This window comes from Stegodyphus dumicola, chromosome 7 (assembly GCF_044657685.1).
Source record: "Stegodyphus dumicola isolate Sdum_Otavi_A_Nest chromosome 7, ASM4465768v1".
Lineage (NCBI taxonomy): Eukaryota > Metazoa > Arthropoda > Arachnida > Araneae > Eresidae > Stegodyphus > Stegodyphus dumicola.
In genome coordinates this window covers 178622940-178635168 of record NC_140774.1, presented here as the reverse complement: position 1 = coordinate 178635168, position 12229 = coordinate 178622940, and the positions used below count along the sequence as shown (strand labels likewise).

Below are 12229 nucleotides of genomic sequence, written 5' to 3'. Positions count from 1 at the left end.
AATACACGGCAAGTCTAAATCCTCTCTCGAGGTTAGTGGTAGAGAAAGAGAGATGGAAGACTCTGGGACCGTCCGCTGGGATGTTCTTCTTCGGAATTCCAAACCGGAGCGGAAGCTTATCATTTAGCTAGATATAGCAATACCTCAATCACCTCTAGATTTTCATAAGAATGCAAAGTCTTCCAAAAGTAACTTTACCGAAGTGGTTCAGTATTTTGCATCTTTCCTAAATATTGCAGCAAACAATTTCTAAAACCCTTACGTGATATGTGAAATGTATATTGACGTCATTAATACAATGCATTTGTGTTCAAAGAATATTCTAAAGGTGGAAAGGTCAATGCACATAATTTCTGTCATCTCACTTGCGAACAGAGTAATATTCGTCGACACAGAAAATACTTTGACTCACAACGAGGTCACTTCGGATAAATCAATCATAGATTTAAAGTATCGAAAATCCAAAATATAACTGAAACACTTAAACTACAGAGCATCCCAGTTAGCTTAGCTTTAATCCTGCAACTGAGCAAAGTTATTGAATGCAAAGTCAGCTTTACAATAAAATTTCCAATAACTCGTGAATTTATTAAACAGTGTACTGAGAGCAAAAATTTTTCAGATGTACAGATGCTTATCAGCTGGAAGCACAATAAGAAAATATTGGAAACATTGCATTTAACAACTGAATGACAGGAATGCTACAGTAAACTAACTAGCCAATTATTCGGAATTAATCTTGATATATTTCTATATGTATAAAACTGAAAAAAGAGTGTATTTGCAGGAAGAATGATAAGTAACTAAATAGCTTACTTTTAGATTTTTAGTCAGAAAATACCCATTTTGTTAAAAATTATAAAATAAGTGACTAAAATTTTTTTCTTCTTTCCTGATTAGTGACTTGCGCTATCATTAATAAGAAAAATCTATTTTTTTACACTGCTGATATTCCGACTGTTATACCAGGAACAGAAACAAATATAGGAATCATATTCATTACACATACAACAAAATAACTGGAGTAAGACATGATTAACTTGCATTTGGTTAGGAGTATACAGACTGAAGAATTTGGTATACAGAGCTGTGCTATTTGGCAGCAATAACAGCTGTAATCCGTTTGGGCATCGAGTTGAAATAAGCTTGGATGAACACACGGGTACTTCACTACATGCTGATTCAGTTTTATGACAGACTTCATTAATTATAGCGGCTGAAGAATGGTGGTGTGCGCGTCTTTGCAACCCATGACCAGCTGATCTCAATGGATAAGAAACCTGGAGAACTTGCTTGTCAGGATAATAGTTGAACATTCTATGTATCGAAGAAAGTCCGGACAGCACGGGAAACATTCGGTCGTGCATAATTTCTTGTTGAAAAATAGAATCACGCAAACTTCAAAGACAAAGCCTTAGTCACGGGCCTTGGCGCGTCAGATACGTAACGGTGATTGTAAACATCACAGGCTAGGCGAACAAGACGTGACTGGGATATGTACCCAATGGCATTCCATAGTAACACCCCAGGTGCTCGGAACGAATGGCAATGACGAATGCAAGCTAGCAAGCTTGTTCTCTGCGGTGTTCCCATATGATACTGTGGGCAGAACTGAAATTTATTTGTAAAGACGACATGATGCTACGCGTGTGTCCAGTGTCGTCGTTCGTCGCACCACTGTGAGCTTGCCTGTCTCTGCTGCACCTTCAAGGAAAGCCGCAAGAATGGTCGCCAGGTTGATAGTTTGTGGTGCTTCAGAAGTCATTGCTGCTCGTGCACACCCTTATCGTCCTGCACACTATCCACTTTTCTGACTCAGGGTACATGACGTGGCTGTACAATCCCGCAAGGCTGAGAGGACAACATGTCTGTTCTCTCAGATAGTAATAACCCTCAGGCGCTGAAATCCTGTATGGCTTTTAGTATCCCCCTGCTGGGCCCATCGATTTCATATTCACTTGACAGTCATGGGATACTGACTAATACGAGCAGCAATGTCGTGGAACGATGAACCTCAGTCCCGGTAGACCACAATAGAATTCCGATGCATGTTGGTTGTACGTTTCTCTTTCTTACACAAGGTACAACACGACCTTTACACAAACAACCAATGTTCAAACCCGATTTCTAAATGAAGAACCTGATGTTTTGATGCTTGATCGGTATCTGGCCTGCAGCAGGTGATAGTGATCCCAACTCTTGCCAGTTATTGAACGAGTCCCATTAGAGCATGACTTGTGATACAACCGTAAAGAATATTCTCCAAAACAGATAAGTACCTGACGGGGATAGAACAGATTGAAGCGCTTTGCTTATCAAAACTGAACCACCAGGTAGGTCTGGCAAATAAGGAACCTGCTGTGCAATCTCTCACTTATACACAAGGTAGGTGATGTTATTCCTGCTTTGTGTACAAGCGCTGGAATGATAATTTGAATATCCCAGTATGCAAATTTTCATACAATTTTGAAGTTTATTGCATGCCGTTTCGTTGCATAACAGTTTTAATAGCCACCATTGTAATATTCTTGTTATCCAACTACTCACTATTATTTCTAATAAAATTTAATTTTATCCTCAGTTAGCAAAAATCTCTGCGTGTATTAGGAAGTTTTAATTTTCTTAGGGTACTTCACATTAACAATTTGTATTGTTTTTTTCCCCTATTTTGGAACAATAAATCTGTTCTGAAAACAACTAATAAGCTAGAATAATGTAATAAGCCCCTGTATTATGCCACTAGTGAGCAGGTATAGTCCCAATAAATGATGTGTTAATCTTCCGCAACCTTCTCCAGCGGCCTCCAACAACGCATTGTGTTCGATGCATTTGGGAACATTTACATACATTTTAGAGTATAACTAACATTACTATACGTATTTTAGAGAATAGTGTGTGTACAGAAAAGTAGTGGGATGTTTGACTTTGTTTTAATGTCCAGCACATGCTTTGAAAACAATTTTCGGGAAACCCCGAACTGATTTGTCTTTTAGTCATCTGATCACCGAAAATATTTCCTAGGATTCACCACAGATGATAGATAGATAATGCACTCGCAAGAAGAAGGAAAAGACAGACACAATTCTAAATACAAACACGGGAAACTAGACCCACATCCTGGAGTTCGGAGTAAATTCTATACTCTCCTGAGAGGCATTTCATAATTATTACATTTTTCACATATGGGCAACATTTAACTTCTTGATATATCTTAGTGTGATTCACATTCTAATAACTCTTACACATTTAACACCTTAGTTCAACAATTTTTACAGTTTTTCTTACATTTACGTATATTGTGTACGTACAGATTTATATATATTATTTTTAGATTTAGATATATTATTTTTGGTATGAAATTTTTTAATGTAATTTGTGTGCGGCATTTTTAATGTACTTTTGCACTGGAATTTTGGATACATTACATTCTTTCACGTATTATTGAGACACAGCATTTTAGTTTTGTAGCTTTTACATACTTTTGTACCTTATATTAAAAACATATACTTTGGATATATTTTCCAACTTTATACATACAGTTTTAACGTGCTGAAAAGTAAAATTCTTGGATACATACCATATATTTGCATGTTATTTAGATAAGTTCACTTTACTTTGTATTCTTCATATGCTTTTGCAGTATTTTTAAATCATACATTTGATATAACTCCGTTTGATTACCTGGTGAAACATTGTATTTCTTATCGATTTTTGCATATTGGAGCATGAGCTATTGAATTATTACAATGGATTTTCTATAATCATACATAATAATTTAGCTCATTTCTCTCTCTTTCTAATTTTACATAGTATTTCAAGTTAAGATATGTTCTAATATATTAATTTTGATCGTGTTTTCAAATGTTATTTTCATTAATAAAAGGAGAAACCCTACGGTCAAATTTTACAGTCAAAAAAATCAAACATTAAAATCTTCAAGAATTACGGTATTGCATAAATGCAAACAATACTCATCTTGTTGTTAATGTAGACAACCATACATTAAAAAAATGAACAGCAAAAACTCATAGAATCAGCGTCCATTTGTTACTGATCATTCTAACTTAAACTTAAGCGCCAAAAGCCGTAAAATACGCTTTTATATATTTTTATCATTACAACATTGCTAAACCTGGTTTGATGATAAGAAATGTTTACTCAGACCACTTGTAAGATTTCATTTACTGCTGAACGAAATCGATACCTCTATACTGTTCGAATGATGTAGCAGAGGCAGAATTGGAATTTGTTTCTCGAAATTCTTCTTCTTACGTTAGATACCTTTCTTAAATAAGAATTGTGACCGGAAACAAATCTAGGACATTAAATTCAAAGCAATTCATAATGTTTCGCTGACTATATTAAACCTGAGATGTTCAGTTTTAAATCGAATTATTTGTCAAAGATTATCTGTCTAATTAAAATGTTAAAAATCTTTCTCTGAAGGAAAATCAAAGAGAGGAAGCTGTGCTTCAGAATTTTGGTTTGTGAGATATAAATTAGAATAAAATTTTCACTAACATGGGTAGGAAGTGTGTAGTACGATAAGAAAAATATAAGCTCTAAAGAAAGATATATGCAAATTTGTTCTAATTATGTTATAACAGTTAATACCTTTTTTAAAGCTAATCTGTTCATAAAAGATATCAGATTTGATGTAGAGATATAAGGTATTTCTCCCGCTTTCTTAGCATGCCTTCATGGTATAGTGGGCAGCACGCTCGACGCTTATTCGAGAGGTCCCAGTGGCACCCGAAATAAAAAAGGTGGTGGATGGTGATTCTCCACTACCAGGATTTGGCGATTGGATCCCCTTATTGACAGTTACCCTTTAAAAGGGGGAGTATATAAGGTATTTCTCCCGCTTTCTTAGCATGCCTTCGTGGTGTAGTGGTCAGCACGCTTGACGCGTATTCCAAAGGTCCGTGGTTCGAGTCCCTTCGAGGGCATTACTCATTTTTCATGTCTCCTGTTTCGAAATAACCTAATGTCTCTACAGAGACATTTCAATCAATGAAGAAAGAGGTTTATAAAATTAAAACCAAAATTCTTAAAATTGCCGTTAGGGGATTATACTATACCACTGAATTAAGATTAACTAACTTTACAAATTATTAGCTATCAACCTTCGTTAGTTTAATGCATTTGACAGGGATATAATTAGCTTTATTTATCATTGATAATCAAATAATATTCTTACGCTTCTGTAAATAAGCGGAAATAGTATGACAATACTTTTAAGTAGATTATGTAAGCTGTTAGTGAATTAGGTTTAATCTAGTAAAACTAGTTAGTGGTATTTACTTTGTTGGTGATATTAAAAATTAGTAAGCATTAAATCATTTTAAAATCTTTGTTGAAAACATCAGCCGAAAGACGTACCAAATCTTACAATCTTCTCTGCATTAAATCATGGATGGAAAATAATAAAAAAAAATTTCTGTCTAGGATTTGGAAAAATGTATGCTAGTTTTACTTTCAGTGAAAATATGAGCTATAATGAACAAAAATTTTGTTACATTTAATAGCTTGGGAAATATTTCGTAGCCGAAAATAAACTTTGCATTTCTTTTAAGGCAACATTCAACTAATTTTGCTAAAGCCTTAAATTTGTTGAAACAGACTTCATCGCACTTGATTGTACGTCGTTAGCATACAAAGATAACCCAACTAACCGGGTTTTCCGATTATACGAATGGGTTAAGGGTACTTATACATCTTAAAACCAATAAGATCTTCGAATAGGTGACTGTTGCAAGAATTTGGATAACTTATTTATTTCAAAAGCAATTACTTCCAACTTTTTACAGCTGACTACATAATATAGCTGCTTTCTGAAATAGTAATCAGAAAATTTGTGTTGCCACAAATATTTTTATAATTTAATCCGCTTTGTGACAACATTTTTCGTCATGTTTCCACCTTGCGCACACAGATTAAAACCTTCTGTTGCATAATTTAATTCCATATTTAATATATAGCTTTTATTGGAAACTACCATGAACCTAAAATTCTAAAATTTCATGTTAAATTTATATTTTATTTTGAGTTGAGTTTATAAAATGTATTTTATTAAAAAAAATTTTTATTGTTTTCGTCCATAAAATTTTTCAATATTAAAATATTCATCAGATTTTTAGTTCAGTTAGAAAATAGTGCCCTTATAAAGAATTTCATCCAATTTCAAGTATGTACCATTAGCCGTTTTTAAAATATCGTGCGCGCAAGGTGGAAACATGGCGAAATATTTTGTCACAAAGAGGATTAAATTACAAAAAGATTTGTGGCAACAAAACCTTTCTGGTTACTATTTTCCAAAGCAACTATATTATGTAGTCAGCTGTAAAAAGTTGGAAGTAATTGCTATTAAAATAAATAAAATATCCCAATTCTTGAAACAGTCACATATTCAAAGATCATAAGGGGTTTAAGGTGTATGAGCCCCCTTAAGGTTGTAGAGACATTAGGTATTTTTTTAAAGCAGGAGGCATGAAAAATGAGCAATGTCCTCACTGGGACTCGAACCACGGACCTCTCGAATACGCGCCGACCGTGTTGACTATTACACTAAGAAGGCATGCTAAGAAGGCGGGAGAAATACCTTATATTACCCCTTTTAAAGGGCGACTGGGTATTAGAGGATCCAATCACTAAACCCTGGTGCTGGAAAATCATCATCCACCACCTTTTTGAGTTCAGGCGCCACTGTAGAGCCATTAGGTATTTTTTGAAAGCAGGAGATATGAAAAATGAGCAATATCTTCACCGGGACTCGAACCACGGACCTCTCGAATACGCGCCGAGCCGGCTGATTATTACACCCCGCAGGCGTGCTGAGAAAGCAGGAGAAATACCTTACAAGGTCCCATTTCTTTCACATAGTTCGAGTAAATATATTGACGGAATTATTTCATTCAGTTATTAAATGTTTTATTCACTGTTTAGATGCACAGTTTATGCACAAGACCTGATTTACGTAAGTTTAAGCGGGGCATATCCCCGAGGCCTTAATTTTCTGAGGGAACTCGTCCTCCTATAATATTTAAAATAGGTCAATTTAATTTATTTTAATTATAAGAGTAAAAAATATGAAAAGCGGGAACATTTTTTTTATTTCCTGTTTATTATATTTCCCTTCGAAAATCACATGTTGGATGGTTGTCTTACACTTTCACTAACAACTGATCATTTAGGAAAATTTCGATTTATTTCCTAAGTTTAACTTGCACTGCTAAATTCATATCACCGCACCTCATATGAAGCTCAAGATATCAGAAAAATATGAGAAAATTATGACTTTTTTATGAGTTCTCTCATATTTGATTATTACGCTTATAAGAGTTCGACTGCACGATTTTGATCTTATTTTTGTAATTTAATTAAGTTTCCTAACATAATCGGAATACAATATTTCTTCCCACTTAAACTTCTGATTATTCCTACAATTTAAGAAAATTAATCAAGTTTATTAAACTTACTCAGTAAAATAAATTAAATCGGTTGATTGCATTCTGGAGAGTAAAATCAGACTAAGCATCTTCAAAAAATTAAAATTTATTAACGACATTCCATGTTTACAAAACAAAACAGCAACAACAAAGAAGAATTTTCAGTATATTTCATAAATAAATATTTAATATCAGATTATTTTTTAAATGAACTAATATCTGCTTATGATATTAGTAACATATACATAAATTAAACATATGTTTTGAAAAAGTGTTTCCAGGGCGTACCCGTACTGTACCTACTTACAAGATAATGTGCATTTCGAATTAACAGTTATCATTTTTCTGATAAGTGGAAAATTTAAATTAAACAGGCAGCACCAAGCAACAGCAGCAAACACAAAACAAAGAAAGTACTCAAAAGTTTATGGTTATGATGAAGCTAAATTAAATATTGAAACAAAAATTCTTAAAATTGTTTGAATTGATACGATTTTATTAACTGTTATTGTCTTTCTGAGTAGGTTCGTGATTTGTTTCCTTTTCTACTGTATTCTTTTCTGCGTATTCCTCTTCTTCAAGAGTCAAATCAGCTAATGCTTGAAGTAAATTAATTGATAATTCTTTGGAAAGTTTCTTCCTTTTGCTAATAAAAAAGAGAAAGATGAATGAAAAACTGCTAGATAAATATATACGATAAAAGAACAAAAGATTATTAATAGTGTTACTCTAAATTTAGCACCATTCGAGATCCGAAGCCACGCACAACAGAATCAAAAACAAATCCAGGAATACTTCGATTTATTACGTTTCGCATTTCTAGAAGTTCAAAATTTATTGCTATCCAGGACCACGCTAATATATCGGCGCTATTTGAGTAAACGTATTGTTTGCTTTGCATTTTTACGATATTTCTAATAGTTTTCATTCTACAGGCAAATCTTTCAAAAATTATTATATTGAAATTATGTAAATAAGGGTCGTATCTATGTGTTCAGTTATTTATTAGATTATTAAAGTGGTTTCCGTTTGTTAAAATTATCCACTTTATGAAATTTCGGGGTTTTTTTCCCAAAAGACTGTAATGTCTCTAATGATTGTCTGTCTAAATTTTATTCATTTAGTACAAACATCAATTTGAAATTTAAATGTGAGCAAAATTCAGCTTTATATCAAAGTTGGTTTTATAAAATTTGGTAAATGCCTTTTGAAAGAGAGTGTCATGAGATTCTCTCACCTACAAAAGAAAGGCTCATCAGCGACTGAAGTAGCTGAACACTGGTAGTTCAACCCGAGTTCAAATTCCCAATGAACGGGTTTGCTGCATAGAGGTTTTCCTGATTTTCGCCATGTGTAACGCGTATTTGCGAGCTAGTTCCCATAAAAGACATCCATTCCTTTGGGCAGATAGTCCTCACAGTCAGTCAGATAAGCCAAACTAAATCAAATCTTCAAGATGAATAGAAACATCTAAAACTTCTTTATCCAATTTTCTTTAATGGGAAAAGAATCTTTTAATGACATTTTTAATGTTTGTAAATGTATAGTGTCCGAGCGGCATGCGGGCACTAAATATGCGGCGAACCGAAAGTCCTCTAGAGAGGTTGGTGATAGGGAAAGAGGATGGGAGACCTTCGGACCCGTCCCTCCGGGATGCTCTCCATCAAAATTGGGGACGGAACTGACCTAAATCGCACTGTCACTTCTACAGTGCTCATGGCTGTTTCCAAACGACATGCGTATCTTCCGCTCCTTACCACAATTGATTTCATGGCCTTGGCTGTTTATAGATCAGACAAGTGAGAATTAGTCAACAATAACAATTTTCCGACCAAACTTAACTTTTTTAGGCAAGGTCCGTTTAATCCTCAACCCACTAAATGCGTCTGCGGTTAGTCCGAAGTTGACTGCACAATCGCTTTTAAAACGTTCTGCTTTTAAACAAAAAAGCACGCCTCTCTGCGTATCTCTGTGATTGTGCACTGTCGATGAACTGAATTATCTCTGTCTATATACTTTTTAAGTTATTTAATTTTTACTTTTTCATTTACTTTTAGATTACTCTGTATTTACAACCAGATTTACTAAATTTTATGCCACCAGAATAATATAAAATTCTTCCCCTTCGCCTTTTTAGTTATGTTACAGAATTTCTCTGACTCTCTTAGCAATTTATAATCTGATGATATGAAAAAAAACTTTGATAATTATAAAATTTGTAACAACATGTTCATTATAATCATTTACATATTTTATCTTTTATTAATTTCATTTACACATTAATATATTTTTATATTTTATTTACATCTTCTTTTACTGAATTTTAAAACATACAGGGGTTGGACAAAAATATGGAAACACCTTAAAAAAAACATGTTTCTTTGCTTAATATGGTGTAGGAAACCCGTTGGCATCCAAAACAGCTTGCAGTCTTCTCGGAATGGATAAATACAGTTCCTGTATGTTTGCCAAGGGAATTTTATACCATTCTTCCTGCAAAACGGTGGCAAGTTCAGATAACGATGTTGGCGGTGGATAACAAGAACGCACTTTCCGTTCCAAAGTAAACCACAAAGGTTCGATAATATTCAGGTCTGGTGACTGTGGTGTCCAGGGGAGATGGGACAACTCATCCTCGTGCTCAGAAAACCAGTCCTGGACAATGTGAGCTGTGTGAACAGGGGCTTTGTCGTCTTGGAAGACACCATCACCATCGGGGAACAAAGTTTGTACCATGGGATGTACTTGATCGGCCAAAATGTTGACATAAGTCTTGGCAGTCATGTGCCCTGACACAGTTATCATGGGGCTAGCAGAGAACCACGATATGGCTGTCCAAACCATAACAGAACCCCCGCCATGTTTCACTCTTGGCAACAATCAGTCTGTATTATAGGCTTGAGATGGCGTTCTCCAGACGTAAACTCGGCCAGAAGTGGGAAACAATGTGAAAGAAGACTCGTCAGACCATATTACTCGCTTCCACTGCTCTATAGTCCAGGCTTTAAGACTTAAACACCACCTTTTCCTGTTACGGGCATTACCATTACTGATGAGTGGCTTCTCAATTGCAGCACGGCCAGCAATTCCCTGTTTATGAAGCTCCCTTCTAATTGTTTTGGTACTCACAGGGTTCGGTAACACAACATTCATTTCAGCAGTAACTTTTGCAGCTGTGGTCTTCTTATTTTTCGTCACAATTGCCCTTAATGATCGTCTGTCACGATCACTCACTACACATTTTCGTCCGCGATGTGATTTAGCAGATGATGTTTCTCCGCTTTGCAAATATGCGGAATAAATCTTCGATACAGTACCTCTTGAAACACTAAACACCTCGGCTACCTTGCTTACGGAAGCACCTACCATACGTGCTCCAACAATTTGCCCACGTTCGAAGTCTGTTAACTCTGACATAATGCAACGACAACCTCACATAACAGTACTCCGACAACAACTGAACTGTTTAGCACATTTACGAAGTTGTATAGGTGGCGTCAGTAGTCAAACACGCCAGAGCCACCTACATATTTCATTAAAATCAATCTTTCTTTTCAAACATGCATTTCACAAGGTGTTTCCATATTTTTGTCCATCCACTGTATTTTAACAATATATTTGTATATTACATTTGCCTACTTTATTATCCCTTTTAAGTCACGCGAATAAGTATTTATCAGTATTAAAAAGATATGTATCAATGTTTTTAACTTTTCTTATCCGGCATAATTCAAAAGTAAATTTTTCCCTTTAAAAAAATCGCTTTTGACTTCTTGATGCATAGTACATATTACTCGTGCTAGAAAGCCAATTTATGGTAAGATTCGGGTATTGACTAAAACAGAGGTCGCCAAAGTGGTCTATATAGACCCCTAAGGGTCTATTTAACAACAGTAGGGGTCTATCTGTCCCAAGGGGTCGAATGGGGGTCTATTGGGACTCGAAGGAAAAACAGTTCTTAATACGCAAATCACACATATCTAACTGCGTACGTAAAAATTTAAAATATTTTTATAATTGACTTAATATTATATTCTTTATAGAAAATAAAATAATAAATCAGAAAAAAATCTGCCCCTTTTTTCCTTATGGGTTTTCGTATGTATACCGTAACGTCACAACTTGACCTTGTGACCAGTTCATAATTTGCACGACTCATAGTATGTATTAAATCTATAGTATTAAATCTATATATTAAATCTATTAATCATAGTATTAAATCTATTAATCAAATTAAAGCTCAACCTCTTAAATCAAGATTATTTGCCAAACTTTGTGAGGAAAACAATGAGTTATTTAACCAATTACTTCTGCACACCGAGGTTAGATGGTTGTCTAGAGGTGTATGCTTGCAACGGCTCGTCAATTTATTTGACTCCACGACAGAATTTCTGAACGAAATAAATCCTATTCTAAGCAATGAACTCCAAAACAATAAGAACCATATTTTTTATTTAGCAGACTTATTTGGAAAATTTAATGACGTTCAAACAAAACTGCAAGGAAAAGATGTAACAATTATCCAAGCTCGGACAATACTGTTAGGCTTCCAAGTAAAATTAAATTTATTTAGATCTTCATTGCTACGTAAGGATTATAAGTATTTTTCAAATCTGCAACAATTAAAAATAAAAGAAGAAGACTTGGAAATATATACAAATCATCTTCAAAAATTAAGCGACGATTTTAAACTGCGCTTTGTTGATTTGCAAAACATCGACATCCCTGATTTTCGGCGCAAATTGATAACGTCGACATCAACATACAAGATGAGCTTGCTG

At 34.6% G+C, this 12229-nt stretch overlaps 1 protein-coding gene across 2 annotated transcripts in view; it reads right to left on the bottom strand.

Annotated features, from left to right (window-relative positions):
* Positions 1-7538: 7538 nt before the first annotated feature.
* LOC118196989 (uncharacterized) overlaps positions 7539-12229 on the bottom strand; it is a 63175-nt gene continuing 58484 nt past the window's right edge. For both annotated transcript variants that reach the window (XM_085821122.1, XM_085821121.1), the window contains exon 15: positions 7539-8094. In XM_085821122.1, the coding sequence (XP_085677248.1) occupies positions 7947-8094 (148 nt within the window). In that variant the 3' untranslated portion in view covers positions 7539-7946. The remainder of the gene's footprint in view (positions 8095-12229) is intronic.